Source organism: Gopherus flavomarginatus, chromosome 7 (assembly GCF_025201925.1).
Source record: "Gopherus flavomarginatus isolate rGopFla2 chromosome 7, rGopFla2.mat.asm, whole genome shotgun sequence".
Taxonomy (NCBI): domain Eukaryota; kingdom Metazoa; phylum Chordata; order Testudines; family Testudinidae; genus Gopherus; species Gopherus flavomarginatus.
The window spans coordinates 59,143,108-59,162,057 of NC_066623.1; the positions used below are offsets into that span (position 1 = coordinate 59,143,108).

Here is an 18,950-nt window from a genome sequence, read left to right on the forward strand (position 1 = left end):
ATCTTTCCTCTCCTTCACTGCTCAGCTGTTGTCCCTCCAAAGGGTAGCTCTGCCTTCTCTCAGATCTAAAGCTGAGGTGCCAGTGCCTGAGTATTACATCGCAGCTGAGGCAGGTGCGCCGTGACATATGCAGGAAGCTGTGCCACACCCAATATGGCCGAAGTATAGTTTGGGGCAGGAAGTCGTAGGGGCGCCGCCATGTTTGGAAGGTCATAGATTAGGCCGTTCTCGCGAGGCGTGGCCGGCTGTTCCCGCCCTGCCTCGCGCCGCTGTCGCCGCCGCTCCGTGTCAGTCGTTGGCCGGTAATGGCGGCCGGTGAGCTCCCCTGAGGCGATCGAACCCGTGCCGGGCCCAGGGTAGGACGCAGCCGCCCGTGGAGGAGCAAAGCGAGGGGTTCTGCTAACTGCACCGGGCTCCCAGCCCCCCCAGGATGCGTTGGGAGCTGCCCCCGGGGTGGGAGGCGGTGGCGGCGGCGACTCTCAGGTGAGGAGCCTGAAGGGGGAGAGCGGCTGGCAGCGGCCTGTCCTCCGTCCTCAGCCGGGCCCTGCCCTGCCTCGCCCCGCGGCCGCCTCGGCTCCTGGTCTCCTGGGACGAGGTGGAGCCCCGGGGGTGGGACGCCCTGAGGTCGGGCTCCGGGGCTCCATCCCCCGTAGAGCCGGTGTCCGGGCCGTGACTCGCCCCCAGCGCTGCCAGACCCACTGGACCTCCGCCGCCGGGTCTCCATAGCGCTGGGCAGCCCTGGCTCCGGGCCATGCTGTCATTCCCTGTTTAAAGAGACCATCCTGTAGGGCTATGCCCCGCACTAGCCAGCGGCGCTTTCTGCCGGGCTGCTAACGCCGCCGCGAGCGAAACCTGAGCCAGCTGCTCCGCTCAGATGTGTCTAGGGGCTGGCTGCTCTGCTTCTGCTCCGCTTGGAAAATGAAACTGGGTTAGCCTCGATCACGGCCCTTCCTAGCCCAGTTCCCTTTCTGCTTCCCATGCTCGGGCATGACATCTGGGTGGTGAACGCTGTTCAATGTTCACAGCCACTTTTCATTTTAAATGTATCTATTTAAAAAAGTCTCACACACCCCCTTGTGTTAATATTAGGCTTGTAAAACCTTGTTTTAAAATACCAAGTGTACATTTGGTGATGGATTGACTTTCATAGCCTTGTCCTCACTTGTCTACAAAAGTGTTGAAATGCTTTGAATGTACAATATCTATATGTACACCTTGCATGCACTCATAACACAGCAGGCATTTTACAAATTTTTGGTTAAGCTATTTGTTTGTGGCCTGATCTTTACACAGATTTTGTACTGCTGTGACTGTGATTTTGGGTTGTGATACTTTTTTAAAAAAACTAATATCATTATACTGGTACAACTGCTAATGTGGATTTGGCTATACTGGTATCACTTAGAGTATGGCTACATTTGGAACTTCAAAGCGCTGCCCCGGCAGTGCTGCAGGAGCGCTGCCCCGGCAGCACTTTGAAGTGTGAGTGTAGTCGGAGCGGCAGCGCTGGGAGAGAGCTCTCCCAGTGCTGCATGTAAACCACATCCCTTACTCGTGTAGCGTGCAGTGCTGGGAGCCGCGCTCCCAGCGCTGCTGCCCTGATTACACTGACGCTTTACAGCGCTGTATCTTGCAGCGCTCAGGGGGGTGTTTTTTCGCACCCCAGTTGCAACGCTGTAAAGTGTGAGTGTAGCCAAGGCCTCACTTCCCTTTCTGTGAGCTTGGCTACACTGGCACTTTACAGCACTGCAGCTTTCTCGCTCAGGGGTGTGCAAAAACACCTCCCTGAGTGCAGCAAGTTACAGCGCTGCAAAGCGCCAGTGTAAACACTGCCACAGCGCTGTAAGCTAATCCCTATGGGGAGGTGGAGTATGTGCAGCGCTGGGAGAGAACAGCGCTGGTGCCGAGACCACATTCACACTTCAAAGCACTGCCACGGGAGCGCGCTGTGCAGCTCTAAGTGTAGCCATACCCTGTGAGGGTCTGTCTTCACTACCAGTGATAAAGCTACGTGTACTTGCTATACCAGTGCTGGGAGAGAGCTGTCCCAGCTCAGTAAAAAAGCCACCCAACCAAGGGAGTAGCTACTGGTGCACTGTCTACACTGCCACTTTACAGTGCTAAAACTTGTGTCGCTCAGGGAGGTATTTTTTTCACACCCCTGAGTGGGAAAGTTTCAGTGCTGTAAAGTGGCAGTGTAGACAAGGCCTAAAGGAATGAGTTATACTGGTATAACAACTGCATCTGCAGTTGTGGCGGGGAATTATCCTACTTTAACTGTAATTAAAGCAGGTAAAATTTCTTGCGTAGACAAGCCCTGTAGGGCCTGGAAATATAGGTTTTTATTTTAATGCGTGGTTGAATTTGTGCAGATCTACATCTAGACTGGTCAATTTTACTTTCTGGTTCTCTTTCAGTTTACACCATAAAACAATACCTTTCATCTGAAAAATGGCTAAAAATTCTGCTCTCAGCAAAAATTCTGGGCAATCTGGGATAGATACTATGCCTTAAGAGTCCCAGAATGTACTGATGCATCCAAATTTCTAAGGCACACTGAGTGTGGATTCAGTTAAATGTTTCTGTCAAACTCTGATATTGTGTGGACGCACTAACCTGTTATAAGGGCAAGTGAGACAACTAGCTGCTTCATGCAATCTTTGTCACTAAAACAGTTTCATTACTAAAATGATAATGTTAATGGTGTGTCCACACTAACACAGTAAACTTTTTGGAGCAAAGAGAGAGATGCTATTAAAACAAAGGTATGCGGTGTCTCTTGAATACAATTTAAATTTGTTTTAAGAATTGTCAGGAATGTTCGTTTGTCTCACACCCATGAATCAGATTACTCACATGAATATTCCATTGATTTTAATGGGACCATTCTTGGCTCAGATGAAGCAATGTTTTTATGCCCATGTTCTTAAGCCTAACTTTAAGCATCAGAATAATACCAGTTGAAGTCAGTAGGATTACTAGTGTACTTAAAATTAGACTTTGTCTACAACTTTTATATTGGTATAGCCATATCAATTAGAGGTGTGACTACCAACATATTTTACCAGCTACTGTCAATATAAGCCCTAGTATGGACACAATTACACTAGTATAGCTTATATTAGTTTGAACTGACATAAACTATACTGGTATAACTGTCCACAGTGGACGGGTTTTGCCAGTTAACAGCATAGGTGCCGACCCTGTGGGTGCTCCGGGGCTGGAGCCCATCGGCAGCTCTCTGCCCCAGATCACCTCCGCCTCCTCCCCCGAGGGTGCCTTCCCCGCTTCTCCCCCTAACTCTGAGCACTTGGAAAGTGCTGGGAGGGAGTGAGGAGGAGGGGGAACACGGTGCGCTTGAGGAAGAGGAAGGGCTGGGGTGAGGATTTGGGGAAGGGGTCCAACAGGATCAGGGAGGAGGCGGGGACTTTGGAGAAGGGGTTGGAATGGGGTGGGTCTGGGCCAAGAGGAGGCGGGGCAGGGGTGGAGTCGGGTCACGGCTGGGTCAGGGGTGAGGGCAGGGGTGTTGAGCACTCACCAGTGCCGGGAAAAGTTGCCTATGATTAACAGTACAGGTATAACCATACTGGCAAAACTCTCCTAGTGCGGACAAGACATTAGGCATGTGCTGAAGTACTTTTCTGAATTGAGATACATATGAGTAAAGTTTCTCATGGCCATAAGCGTTTGCAAGTTGTACAGGTGTTACAAACTTGAAATATTCTCATGACTTCTGTCTAGTGTGACTTCAGTGGGACTAGTTAAGTGAGTAAGGTTACGCACAGGCACAAGTTTGCAGAATCAGATACAGTATTTGGTTGGAAGACTTGTATGAAAGAACCACAAACAAAATGGGAAATAAGTTTAACTCATTGACTATACCAAGTCAATTGAAACTGACCAATAACAGAGAGTGAAATCCTGATCTCATGTAAGTCAATGGCAAAATGTCCATTGACTTCAGGGGGTCCAAGATTTCACAAAGTGCTGTCAAATACAAAAAGTAAACAAATGACAAAAATGGAAGTTTTTTTCTTCTAATCTTCAATTATTAATATTACATGTAATAATAGTAGGTAAAAATCAATCAGACGGAGGTGTGATTCCTTTTTTAAGTTGATGTTCCTGTTAAATTGATACAGACAACTCTCATGAATGAAAATCCAGCAAATGTCAGCGTTCCTAATGAGGAAGATGATTTGTAAATGCCAGGAACTGTATGGTCAAGTCTTGGGAAGATTTCTAGGTTCTTTATTGCTGTAGATAAAAGTAGCATTTTCTTTCCAGGATGCAGACACTAGCCATAAAGGTGGTATAGCACACAATGCTAGCTATCAAGATGGTACAGCAGAAGAGAAATTATCCATGAAAGAAAAACATAGTTTCCAAGTTATACTATTTTGAGCTCTATGTACATGACAGCCTGAATTCACTGTGCTAAAATCAGTCATGTGCTTTGGGATTTTGGGAGAAAACTTCTGATACACTGTGATGAAAACAATGTTCAACATCTTAAAGTTTTCTGAATGTCTGTTTCTTACTGATATTCTTTTTGTATTAATGTAGGTGGAATATATGGGCCCAGAGTCAAAGGTGTTAACATAAGCCAGTCACTGTCCACCATTAAATAATGTTAAACTATATTATGGGTTTAGTATACAGAGACTTCAGCATGCTTAATACCATGGAGCAAACAGCGTTAAAAATCCTTTTAACATTTTCTTGGAGATACAAAGAAGAAGGGGAAAACAATTTAAGCTTTTGAAATGTAAAACATTAAATTAGGCTTTCATTTAAAAAATATCCATTGTTCCCTTTCCCTTTAACTGGAGACAATCTTTAAAGGAAAAAAAAACCCTTGTTTGACTCTCTCTTGTGTGGTATTAAAGATGATGATAACTTGTCCTTTGTGGGGAAAAGAGAAGTTAGTTGGAATGGGCTGGTGATGCTGCTGCGGCTTTTGTTGTTAAAGTCTAATCCCGTTTCCTAGAAGACAAAACAAGACAGACACACAAGTGAGAAAAGAAAAGAACAGAACAGCAAAGGTGGAAAATGCAGCTTCTGTCTCTGGTGTTGACTCTCACTTGCATACTCACTGCTGGAAAAACACAGGCAGAGCACACTCTCTTGTCAGCCACTCTAAGGCTTGTCTACACTACTGGGGTAAGTCGACTTAAGTTATTCAACTACAGCTCGTGAATAACATAGCTAGAGTCGACGTAGCTTAGCTCGACTTATTGCGGTGTCTACACTGCCCTGCGTTGACGGAAGACACTTTCCTGTCGACTTAACTTAGGGCTTGTCTACATCAGAAAGTTGCAGCGCTGGTGAGGGAGTTACAGCGCTGCAACTTAGGAGGTGTACACATCTGCAGGGCACCACCAGCGCTGCAACTCCCTGTTTGCAGCGCTGGCCGTACTCCCGTTTTGTCTCGGGTGTAGAGGATCCAGCGCTGGTGATCCAGCGCTGGTAATCAAATATAGACACTTACCAGCGCTTTTCTTGACCTCCGTGGAATAAGCAGGTATCCCAGCATACCTGAGGAAGCCTCTGGTAATCAAGCTGGTCTCCTTCCCCGGTTTGCTCTCGCGTTCCCCGAACCCCGAGCAAGCAGGTCTCCTTCCCTGAGGTTTGCTGGGTGGTTCCGGGAACGCGAGAGCAAACCGGGAAAGGAGACCAGCTTCGCCGCGGTTTGCTCTCGCGTTCCCCGAACCCCGAGCAAGCAGGTCTCCTTCCCTGAGGTTTGCTGGGTGGTTCCGGGAACGCGAGAGCAAACCGGGAAAGGAGACCAGCTTCGCCGCGGTTTGCTCTCGCGTTTCCCGGAACCACCCTGCAAACCGCAGGGAAGGAGACCTGCTTGTTCGGGGAACGCGAGAGCAAACCGCGGCGAAGCTGGTCTCCTTTCCCGGGTTTGCTCTCGCGTTCCCCGAACCACTCAGCAAACCGCAGGGAAGGAGACCTGCTTGTTCGGGGGTTCGGGGAACGAGAGAGCAAACCGGGAAAGGAGACCAGCTTCGCCGCGGTTTGCTCTCGCGTTCCCCGAACCTCCCTTGAAGCCGCCCAACAGCGCTGCAGTGTGGCCACATCTAACACCACTTGCAGCGCTGGTTGCTGTAAGTGTGGCCACTCTGCAGCGCTGGCCCTATACAGCTGTACTAATACAGCTGTAACAACCAGCGCTGCAAAATTTTAGATGTAGACATGGCCTTATTCCTCTTGTTCCAGTGGAATATCAGAGTCGACTGGAGATTGCTCTGCGGTCACTTAAGTGGGTCTTCAGCTAGTGTTCCCTCTAATTTTTTACGTTCACGTGGGGAATGAATTCTGTTGTGTGCACCAATATGGAGGTGATATTTGACACATCACCTTCATATTGGTGCACATAACAAAATTAATGTGGTGGAGGTGGCACTGAGGGGTTCAGCTTGTGGGAGGGGGCTCAGGATTGGGGCAGAGGGTTGAGGTGCTGGGGAGCAGGGCAAGGGCTCTGGCTAGGGGTGTGGGGTTTGGGTGTGGGCTGCCCCAGGGCTGTGGTGGGAGAAAAGACTCTCCTTAGCCCTCTCTCTCCACAGAGAGCAGCTCCGGTGGGCCTGAGATGGGCCAGCGGGGAGGGGCGCCTCTCGCCTGGCCACGACACGGCGGCGCTAGGGGAGAGGCCTCTCTCCCTACTGCAGTCCTGAGCCCCTGCCTGGGGCTTAATAGGCAGTTGCATGGCTTAGAGGGAATTTAGGTCTTCACTAGACCCACTAAATCGATCCCTGCTGCAGCGATTGTAGCAAAATCTGTCCATGGTAAGTGTAGACATGGCCTGAGACTTGGCATACTTGTACCAGCATCGGAGTTTTTAGGGCATTGCATTTAGTTGCCTCTCTGATCACACGGCAGTGTTGCAGAATACACAGTCTTGGTCAGTTAAGCTGGACTTTTATTGGACCAAAAAAAAGAGGAGAGAGACATAATTGGGGAGGATCTGTGGGGGACAAACTCTCACATCCCAGAGGATATTTGGGATTTAGCTGGAGCTGGCGATGTTATCTAGCTCACTCTGTGCCCCCTTCTGGTTAGTACATCTTTGAGGATCGGGATGAAGAAGTTCTGGGGTTCCCAAGAGACAGTAGGCATGGCAGCCATGATGATAAAGCTCACTGCAGTGGTTGTTTGCAGAGAGCAGCTGCTTCTGCTAATTTTTGCAAAAGGTATTTTCTTTGTAAGGGAGTGTAGGGTGGAATAGTCCATCTTCTCATTATTTTATCCACCAATAGGTCCAATTTCAACAATTAATTTTTGGTTAATTCATTTCCAGTCCTCTTCATCTCTGATTTACCAGTTTTTTCTTAACACAGTCCTTGAATGGGATCAGTAAATCCCTTTCTGTTTAAATTAATTGTCTTTCTTAAACAATTTTATATAACAGAACATTGGTGACTATTTGTGAACTTTCACTCATTGTTTATAGATAATCTTACAATTAGGCAGTTATTACAACAACTTGTCCTCACTAGGTATCAATAAACAGTAATTTTTCTTAGAGGGTCTCTGTGTATTCCTTCACTTGGAATCCAGGCATTTGCTTGGCAAGGTTCTGGACTATCCTTAAAGCTATTTCTGTTGGAGGCAGTGTGGTCCGTGCTTCATAGCACTGAGTGTTCAAAGCCCGAAGTTATAAGTTATTGACTGCACTTCCCTTTTCAGTTTCTACCTTCTTGTCATACTTGGCGGGTGTCGGAATATTAAGCTTGTGCCTGAATCAGACCACATCAAATGTTCCTCTTTATGCAAACCTTTGGTAAATAATTGTAAGGTATTTTAGTTGTGTTTAGCTGTGTGTGTGTGTGAGAGAGATAACTTAGCTTGTAGAACCACTGTGGTTCCAGTGCTAGCTATTGCTAGGTGGTACTTTACCTGGGCCATCATACTTGAGTGAGTTAGCCGTAGCCTGCCTTTCTCCACCTTTTTGTTGGGACTGAATTGGCGAAAGAAAAGTAGTGGCATTCTCAGATACTTGCCCAGAAACCAAGCTCTGCAAGCTTCAGATGAAAAAATGAGACACCTATTGATTATGCAGATCTTTCTTTGATGATCATTCCTCAGCTGATCAGTCTTTCTGACAGAGAATTTTTTTTTAAATGAAACCTTAGATTCTGATGCACAGGCTGGTAGACAACTCCTCTCCCCTCCCAATTTCAACTGGCTGAGCTACGCTAAGCGAGCCAGTTTGAGCCTTAACTTTCTTCAAGGCTATGCCAGAGAAGGCATGTTGCCTGTGTGAGTTTTCCCTCAACTAAACTATCTCTGGTTGGTGAGGGACTCGGTAATTTGGATGAAGTCTACCTGGCTTGGCTTTCTTGCTTCCTCTCATCCTTTATTTTTGTCTCTCATAGACTTTAAGACCAGAAGAGACCATCAAGATTGTCTAGTCCAGGGGTTCTCAAACTGGGGGTTGTGACCCCTCAAGGGGTCACAAGGTTATTACATGGGGTGTCACAAGCTGTCAGTCTCCACCCTCAACCCGCTTTGCCTCCAGCATTTACAATAGTGTTAAATACAAATTTATTTAGTTGTTTTCATTTGGGGGTGGAGGTCGCACTCATAGGTTTGCTGTGTGAAAGGGGTCACCAATACAAAAGTTTGAGAAACACTTGTCTCGTCTGACCTCCTGCACGTTGCAGGCCACAGAACCTCACTCACCCAGTGCTGTAATAGACCCCAAACCTCTTGCTGAGGTTGTTCTCCATGTCCACTGAAGCTAGGACAAGAATTAATGGGCTTAAACTGTAGCAAGGAAGATTTAGGTTAGATCAGTGATACTCAGATTGAGGCTTGTGAGCCACAAGTGGCTCTTCAATGTATCTCTTGTGGCTCTTTGGGAAATGCTATGCAGTTTTTATGCAGATTCTGTTGTTACTGTGCTGGTGGAAGCTGAGGCAATGAAAATGGTTTAAAGATATGGAAGACTTCCATACGAAGAGAGCTGAAAATATTAGGAATTTGTAGTTTAGCATGGAGAGGAATAAGAGATTGCATGAATAGTATATAGAGCAGGGGTCGGCAACCTGTCAGAAGTGGTGTGCTGAGTCTTCATTTATTCACTCTAATGTAAGGTTTCACATGCTAGTAATACATTTTAACATTTTTAGAATGTCTGTTTCTATAAGTCTATGATATACAACTGAACTATTGTTGTATGTAAAGTAAATAAGGTTTTTAAAATGTTTAAGAAGCTTCATTTAAAATTAAATTAAAATGCAGAGCCCTCCGGACTGGTGGCTAGGAACCGGGCAGTGTGAATGCCATTGAAAATCAGCTTGTGTGCGGCCTTCGGCACACATGCCGTAGGTTGCCTACCCCTGATATAGAGGTTGGTTAGGAGCCCCTAATTCTCATAATAGAAGAGCAAGGGAAAAACATTAAAAATAAAAGGTAATAAATGTAAGTGATAAAAGGAAGCACTTTTTTTTTTCTTTTTTAACACTCTGGATACAGCTAACATGTGGAACTCTGCTTGCATACATGATTGAGGCAAAGAGCTTAGCAGAATTCCAGGACCTTATGCTTATTACATAGTTGTCCATTAGGAGGTTTTACGTCTTCTTGGAAGCATGTTACTTGCTACTGTCAGAGACAGGCATCTGTGCTAAATGGACCAGTGGTCTTATCTGTTACGTCATTCTGAATTCTTAGTTAGAAGAAGGATTATGAAAAGTGCCTGCCATGGGGGGGAGGGGGAGGGAAGAGAATTGGGCTATCTATAAACATGTTGATTATATAAAGAGCTTCCAAAGATTTGCTGCTGTTTGGGATTTTTATGATGTCTTACAACATTACATTAGTTTTTGAAAACACAAGAATAAAAGATGTACTTTTAAACTGGTTTGTTTCAGTTAAATATCAACATTTGGGTCATTAACAGTAGTGCATAATATAACACAATTAAACATGTGACTTCAAGAATTTAGATTGCACATCTCTCTAACAGTAGCAGAGTAATTTAGGATTTAAAAGCAATTTCTCTAATATTAATAGGTTTACAGCTAAATAGGTGATGACTCTTTAAGTGGGCTGTTTGTTCTACCTTTGAGCACATATTTCAGTGGGTTTTTCAGAGAGTAGCTATATCCTCAGACTTTTCTGGTAAATGTTCCTTCCTGCTTTTTACACCCTGTTCTTTCAGTCTACCACCTTAGTTTACAGGATAAGTATTTGACTAGTATTTTAAAGGAAATTTGGTTTGTCATTGTTTATAACAACTTAAGAAATTGACCAGCAAGGGAGCCAGGCACCTTCCCACTTAGCCAATACTGACTTGATTTTCAGTAAGTTTTTAGATATGAATTCGTGTGTGTGAAAATGCATATTTATTTTGCTCTTGCAGTAATTGATATTTATATGCAAATCCTTAATTGCATACCCACATGTCTAGAGTGGTGCGATTTTATCATGCGTGCATGAGTAAATTGTGGATTTGCTTGTGCATCTGATAAAGTGTGCACAAAATAGGTTGTGGTGTTTGGCACACATTTGCTTATGTACGTATATACTGAAAATGAGTCCCAATTTTCCAAGTTAAATTCAATCCTTACTTTAAGTTTTGTGTATTTGAGTATAATACTGATGGATCTAAAGCCAGTTGAATATAAAGAATTTCCTGTTGTCTTTCCTCAGCAGTCACTTCAGAATGTTATTTTTAGAATGCATATTTTTCTGATATTACTGAAATTTTGAGATAACTGGTTATTATGTTGATATATAAAACTATATACAAATGAAGTTTGAGCTGTTTGTGTGTAAAGCTATTTTACGAACTATCCTTTCCAAATCATTATTCATGTCAATAAATATAAGAGTTCAATCAACATTATCATGGGTGGTAAGCTTAAAAATAGACATACTAGCTGTGTTATGATTTGCCAGCATATAAATGTGATGTTATACTTCTTTCTACCTGTCTTTGTCACGCTGAGCAGGCAGGGTGTTGAACTACACAAGAGGGTAGGGTTAGGTTCTCTGCCTGCATTATCTGAGTTGAAACAGTGGAAAGATCTGAAGCCTATCTCCCTGGACCAAAACAAAACGCAGTGTGCGTCAACATCATTGTAAATAGGGCTTGAAAAGCCATTTAATGTTTTTCAAGCCCTTATAGTCAAATGGGATGCAATATTGTCTTTCTGAATCTGTAAACTGCTCCAGTATTCCCGATCCCCTCATATTTTTCTCAAACAGCAACAGTATGAGATTAACAAGACTGGCTAGTTGCACTGCTGTTCACATCTCTGTGTGCAGAAATGAAACTGACAAGAATCATATACAGTAGAACTGCAGAGTTATGAACAACCTCGGGAATGAAGGTTGTTCATAACGCTGAACAAAACATGGTGGTTCTTTCAAAAGTTTACAACTGAATTTTGACTTAATATACCTTTGAAACTTTACTATGCAGAAGAAAAAGGCTGCTTTTAACCATTTTAATTGAAATGAAACTAGTATAGAAACAGTTTTCTTACCTTGTCAAATCTTTTTTTTTAAACTTTCCCTTTATTTTTTAGTTGGTTTTTTTTTTCTTTTTTTTTTTTGTGTGTCTCTGCTGCTGCCTGATTGCATACTTCCAGTTCTAAATGAGGTGTGTGGTTGACCGGTCAGCTCATAACTTTGGGGTTCTACTGTAATTGAATAGCAGAGGCAGGCAGTGGAGCTATTCACAAGGTGGAGTAGAGCAGAGCATACCATGCCCCTGTTTGTAGAAGCTTGGAGCTGGGGAGAAGTTGCGTAGCAATTGGGATGCTGAGGTAGTAGACCTTTATACTCCTGTTGTGGCTGTGTTCTTAACCAATAGTGATTGTCTGCAGTGGAAGAAGTTCAGAAATTTAAGAAAATGTCAGCTGTATATTTACAGTTTTGTTCTTTTGTATTGCCTTGGTTCAGCTCAATCCACTTGACTTTTTGCTCTGGATGCAAGTTGCAAGCCACAACTTTGAAGAATATTTTTTAACTTCTCTATTAAAAGCTTTGGGAACACATAGAGTTCAACATTATACTGCATTGTTACAGAGTAGTGAAATATAAAATGTAAAATGTTTGGTATTTTTACAGCACCTACCACGGCTGGGTCCTGATCCATAACTAGGGCGTATAGGTACCACTATGGCTGGTCCACAACTGGGGCTCATAGGTGAATAATAAATACAGTTAGTTACACAGAACTTTTTATTTTATCTCATCTCTATATTAAGAAAAGGTGCACTGGCTAGAAGTACTTTTTGGCCATAATTGCTGTCCAGTAGCTTCCAGTATGTTGCTGTTTGGGCTAAGATCTTGGGATGGATGCACCTGAACTCTCAAAATTGCCTTTGTGAAAGGATGGAAAGTTCTTTTCATAAACATTTGCTTTCCACTTTTCTAATATAGCAGTTTTCAGCTGGTTCATGTCTCTTTGTCACTGGATGAGATTTCTAATATAGGGCAACATTGTGCCTTGCAGCCTGAATCATTTGATACCGAAAGCAGCTGATCGGCATGAATGGTTTCTCCAGTCTCCATTCCAGAAGCAGAGTTCTGGAACTTAGCTTGCCTGATTCTTGTGACTCTTGATATTAAATTTAGCGCTGTCTAGAACAGTAGTCACCAACTGGTAGATTGCAATCAATTGGTTGATCGTGGAGCCTCTGTCAGTCGATCTCGGTCACAGTCTAGGGTTGCCAACCTTCCTGCAGCCAAACTGGGAAATCTGCCACTAACAGTCCAGTGGCGCAGCAGGGCTAGCCTGCCCTGGTCCTGCGCTGCTCCCAGAAGTGGCTGGTATGTCCAGCAGTGGCTCCTGGGGGTTGAGGGTCTCTGCACACTGACCTTGCCTGCTCCCATTGGCTGCCTGCACCCCAACCCACTGCCCAAGCCCTGAGCCCCGTCCCTGAACCAGCACCATGCACCTCCACCTCGTGCCCCAGCCCTGAGCCCCCTTCTGCACCCAAACTCCCTCCCAGAGCCTGCACCTTTAACTCCCTTCTGTACCCCAACTCCCTGCCCCACACTCCGAACTCCTCGTCCCCAGCCCAGAGCCTGCACCCACTCCCGCACTCCAACTCCCTGTCCTAGCCCTATGAAAGTGAGTGAGGGTGTGGGAGAGCCAGCGACAGAAGAAGCAGAGATGGAGTGAGCAGGTGGGGCCTCGGAGAAGGGGCGGGGCAGGGGTGAGGATTCGGGGTGGGGCAAGGGTGTTTGAGTTTGTGTGATTACTGTTGTTTCTACATTTTCTTTAAGGTAGAGCCTGGGTTGCACTTAAATTCAAAAAGTGGTCTTGTGCTTAAAAAGTTTGGAGACCTCTGCTCTACAATTTCTGCAGTGCTTACATTTCTACACTATTACACACTCCACTAATGTGTATGTTCCCTCTTCCACCCATTGCCTTTCCAGCACTTAGCTAGGTATGTCTGCTTTAAATTTTCTCTAAAGCAAGGGGAATCTAAAGGTCTGGACACTACAGCAACTTGATGAACCTCTCCTTTCTTACAGCTTTTGGGAGGCATTGAGACACCTTCTATAGGGTAAGTTATATGTAGTGTAGTTGTAGCCATGTCAGTCCTAGGATATTAGAGAGATAAGGCAGGTGAGGTAATATCTTTTATTGGACCAACTTCTGTTTGTGATAAAGACAAGCTTTCGAGCCACACAGAGCTCTTCTTTGGATCTTGTAAAGTTTCTCCAAGTGTCACAGCTAAGTGCAAGGTGGAACAGACTGTTTAGCATGAGCTAAATCCAATGTGTCTGTTCAGTCCATGATTTTTAGTGTTTAGCAAAGTTATGAATTTAAGCTCCCAGGTTTGTCTTTTGAAAGTGTTGTGCAGGTTTCCTTTGAGGATGAGGACTGATAGGTCAGACAGAATGATCGTCTTGTGAAAAGTGTTCACTCAGGTCATAGGGTGTTCTTGTCTTTTATAATTTTTCTGTGAGAGTTTATTGAAGAGCATAGTGATTGTCTGGTTTCACCCGCATAGTTGTTGTTTAGGCATTTAGTTAACTTTATGTGGTATACCACATAGTGTGATGGGCATGAGTAGTTACTCATGCGGCTGAAGTGGTAGCAGTCGAAGTGGGAGATCTGAGAGTCCAGGTTTCAAATTTTGCCATTGACCCTTTTGGATGTCCTTGTAGTTTACATGATAGATTTACCATTCACAGAAAATACTAGAGGTGACCTATTGGCTAGCAAAGTGGTGTAAATTAGAAGGTTTTGGTTTCATGGAGCATTGGGCCACCTTTTATGGGAAGAGAGGCCCTGTATAATTGGGTGGCCTTCATCTCAACAGTCGAGGAACAAGTCCTATGGGTAACAGGGGAATTTGGGAAGTAATGGAGGAAGAGCCTCTCATTCAGAACTGCTGGGCTCCACAACAGGAGGAGAAGGTTCGTGTCTGTGGGTATGGGGTAGAGGAGAGAGGGAACTAGTTTTCTCATCCCAACTCTACAGTCATTGATGAAGAGCAGGGTGGATCTTTCATGTAGTGACCTGCCTTCTGGATAATTTGTTAAGGGTTGACATCAGTTATTCTGAAGGGCACTAAGAATAGCTCTTATAACTTCCAGTATAAATCTTGATCACATTTTAATGTTCATTTTCTAATTTTGCTTTTTCATCCTCCATAACAAGAATTTCCTCAAAACCTTGTGGTAATTGTTGAGCTATTGGTAGACTATATTTAAGTTCATGGGCTTTGAGGGAAAAAGAGTTGCTGACTAATGAGATATCTTGTTGACTGTGGGGCATCTTTTCAGGACTCTTAAAACACAGTCCTCTTAAAATCACTTTATTCCTTTGTACTGCTCTTGTTTCAAAGCACTTTCCTTTTAAATACTCCCACTCCCAACCTTTATTTGCTTTTTAAAGAAAATTCATATGTATTATGTAATCACTTTTTGCATAAGTTACTTATTTTTTCTAAGAGATCATCAATCCATACTATTGAGTTGTTTTTTTCATTCTTTTTCAGGCAAGAATAACCAATAGTATTGAAGGAATTTGGATGTGTTCCTTGGCCTTAGAACATGCATGATAGTGTTCAATGGGAGTTTTACCATTGATTTCACTGAGAGCAAGATTGGGGCCTTGGTCTAATTCAGGGGTCAGCAACCTTTCAGAAGTGGTGTGCTGAGTCTTCGTTTATTCACTTTAATTTAAGGTTTCGCGTGCCAATATTTTTAAACCTTTTTAGAAGGTCTCTTTCTATAAGTCTATAATATATAACTAAGCTATTGTTGTATGTAAAGTAAATAAGGTTTTTAAAATATTTAAGAAGCTTCATTTAAAATTAAATTAAAATGCAGAGCCCTCTGGACTGGTGGCCAGGACCTGGGCAGTGTGAGTGCCACCAAAAATCAGCTCGTGTGCTGCCTTTGGCACCTGTGCCATAGGTTGCCTACCCCTGCTCTATTTCCTGCTTCCAGCGTTGTGCTCTGCAATCTAGCCTGTCTCTACAGAAAGTAGTCTTAATTTTCTCACAGAAAGGTCTTACTTACCGTATATACTCGCTCATAAGCTGAATTTTTTTAGTAAAAAAGGAAAGCACCAGAGAAGGGGGTTGGCTTATGAATGAATATAGAGAGGGAGAGGTGGGACACAGCCCCTCCCCCCAACAGAGGGAGCAGGGAGAGTCTGCACAGCCAGCAGAGACAGAAGGGAAGAGATAGGGCCAGATTCTCTCCACTTCTGGCCACAATGCTCTCCCTCAGCCTCCAAAGCAGCTGCAGCTCCGAGTCTGGCAGGCTGCGGCCCCGCCACCGGAGCAGGCTGCGGCCAGGTCAGAAATATCCTCCCCTGGCCCTCCCCAGATAAGGTGGGAAGGGATAGGATGGGGAGAGTGTAGAGGTCCCGGGCTAGGGATGGGGTCATGTGGGGGGTGGTCACAGGGGTTACTCCCCTGACTCCCAGCTTCTCCCTCCCAAAAATTTCCCCACCAATTGCTGTCCCGGCCCATCAGGATAAGTAGCTGGCGTGCTGGGACACTTTGTTTACTTAGGTTTACCTCTGTGCCTGCAGACGCTCAAAGTAAACAAACCATCTCGGCCCACCAGTGGCTTTTCCGGATGGCCTAGGAGCCAAAGTTTGCTAACCTCTGAATTATAGGGTCGGCTTATGAACAGATTATAAAAATTTTCCATTTTTACTTATCCATCTTGGGGAGAGTCAGCTTATAAACGAACTGGCTTATGATCGAGTATATATGGTATATAACCCTCTGAAGACAGCTATTTAAAAATTTGTTTTCACTGTTCTGTGGAAGTGGGTCTACATGGGAGTCTGCTTCACACCGAAGTGACAGGAAGAGCCATTTCAGATACTAGGATACTATTACAATAATGTGGGCTATATAAATCCCTAGATTGGCTTCAGGACAGAGGTCCATCAACCTGAGGAATTTCTGGGGCCATTGGTGTCAGATGACCCAGAATGGCAGGATGATTACCGGTCTTTAACCTTCAAAGTTTGTTCCTCTGTCAACTTTAATCTTCTTGGTTTTACCCTACCCGAAGCTCTTTAAGGATAGCTTCTGACTGTTTGGGTTTAGAGGGGGTACTTGGATGCATGAGCAGATCTGTACAGGAAACTGCTTTTGGTGTTCTTCTAGCCTTTAAATTGTGTCATCTCTCTGAAGCTTTTGGAAAGATGTCACTGAATATTGAGTTGTCTTATGCTCTTTTAAAAAAAATGTCTAATTATTACTTTTATTGTCATGCTTCTCGATCTCAGTCAGACTTCAGACCCTTATTCCTTTTAAAGGCTAAGGTGGCACATGTGTCAGTTGTTCCTTTCATTCATCCATTGGCAGAGCCAGACATTTTCAAAGCTTTTCAAAATTCTCTAGGGATGACCCTTGACTGTGTTTTATTTCCTCGGTTCGCTGTTAATGTAGCCTCTTTATCAGGGTTCGTCTTATCATTTCTGCAGACTTAGTGGAGCGCTTGTTGCTGTGGACTGACAGGTTCTCTCTGTCTTTCTATATTGAAATCTATTATAGTGTTAGAAGCCTTACCTCATACCTTCTGGATTTTTGTCTCTGGTCACCTTCAACCTCCTTTGTAAACATTCTTATTCACAGTGTCTCCCATTGTCAGTAGTAGTTCACTCTTGTTCCTTTTTAAGAGAATTACAAGCTGTAGTCACCTTTTTGGAAACTCAGTGTTGCCTGTCTGATCCAACTGGTGATGTATATAGTTTCAAAATGTAATTTGAAGGTAAAACATTTTCTTTGGTCTTATTGATCAAGATAAGAGAGATCTTTCTTCACTTTTATTTTGTATACTTTTGGTCCTTAGTGAATGTTTCTGTTTGTAGGTAAACTAACAGGATGTGGAGCAACAAATCGAAGGAGGTGCCTTTACAAAACCCAAGGCACACTCAGAACAGGGATTCCCTCAGAGGTATGGATTTGCTCTGTTGTATCACTTTGCTTTAGAAGCCATTTTATCCTAGATAGTGTAATATTTTATACTGTATTGTAAATTTTGTAGATATAATTTGTCTTAATTGAGTCAAAGGCTAAAACCATATCTTACATAAGAACGGCCATACTGGGTCAGACCAAAGGTCCATCTAGCCCAGTATCCTGTCTACCGACAGTGGCCAATGCCAGGTGCCCCAGAGGGAGTGAACCTAATATTTAATGATCAGGTAATCCCTTTCCTGCCATGCATCTCCACCCTCTGACGAACAGAGGCTAGGGACACCATTCCTTACCCATCCTGGCTAATAGCCATTAATGGACTTAACCTCCATGAATTTATCCAGTTCTCTTTTAAATTCTGTTATAGTCCTAGCCTTCACAACCTCCTCAGGCAATGAGTTCCACAAGTTGACTGTGCACTGTGTGAAGAAGAATTTCCTTTTATTTGTTTTAAACCTGCTGCCCATTAATTTCATTTGGTGGCCCCTAGTTCTTGTATTATGGGAACAAGTAAATAACTTTTCCTAATTTACTTTCTCCACATCACTCATGATTTTATATACCTCTAATATATCCCCCCAAGTCTCCTCTTTTCCAAGCTGAAAAGTCTTAGCCTCTTTAATCTCTCCTCATATGGGACCTGTTCCAAACCTCTAATCATTTTAGTTGCCCTTCTCTGAACCTTTTCTAATGGCAGTATATCTTTTTTGAGATGAGATGACCACATCTGTACTCGGTATTCAAGATGTGGGCATACCATGGATTTATATAATGGCAATAAGATACTCTTCGTCTTATTCTCTATCCCCTTTTTAATGATTCCTAACATCCTGTTTGCTTTTTCTGACCGCCACTGTACACTGTGTGGATGTCTTCAGAGAACTATCCACGATGACACCAAGATCCTTTTCCTGACTCATTGTAGCAAAATTAGCCCCCATCATATTGTATGTATAGTTGGGGTTATTTTTTCCAATGTGCATTACTTCACATTTATCCACATAAATTTTCATTTGCCATTTTGTTGCCCAATCACTTAGTTTTGTGAGATCTTTTTGAAGTTCTTCACAATCTGCTTTGGTCTTAACTATCTTAAGCAGTTTAGTATCATCTGCAAACTTTGCCACCTCACTTTTTACCCCTTTCTCCAGATCATTTATGAATAAGTCGAATAGGATTGGTCCTAGGACTGTCCCTTGAGGAACACCACTAGTTACCTCTGTCCATTCTGAGAATTTACCATTTATTCCTATCCTTTGTTCCCTGTCTTTTAACCAGTTCTCTATCCACGAAAGGACCTTCCCTTTTATCCCATGACATCTTAATTTACGTAAGAGCCTTTGGTGAGAATCCTTCTCAGAGGCTTTCTGGAAATCTAAGTGCAGTGTAGCCCTGATCCTGATTGGGGCTTTTGAGCACTACTGTAACATGTAATTACATTTAGCAATACTTAAAGCTGACTTCTTTTTACAAAGTGTTTGTCCATATAGTCTAAGGAAAAAGATCGTACTTAAATATTAT

The 18,950-nt window shown here is 43.8% G+C and overlaps 1 protein-coding gene across 8 annotated transcripts in view; it reads left to right on the forward strand.

Annotated features, from left to right (window-relative positions):
- The first annotated feature begins 248 nt into the window (after positions 1-248).
- Positions 249-18,950, forward strand: part of CEP350 (centrosomal protein 350) — a 177,832-nt gene continuing 159,130 nt past the window's right edge. For 7 of the 8 annotated variants that reach the window (XM_050962940.1, XM_050962943.1, XM_050962945.1 and 4 more), the window contains exons 1-2: positions 249-483; positions 17,321-17,406. In XM_050962940.1, the coding sequence (XP_050818897.1) occupies positions 17,334-17,406 (73 nt within the window). In that variant the 5' untranslated portion in view covers positions 249-483; positions 17,321-17,333. The remainder of the gene's footprint in view (positions 484-17,320; positions 17,407-18,950) is intronic. The other variant, XM_050962947.1, reaches the window with a different exon arrangement.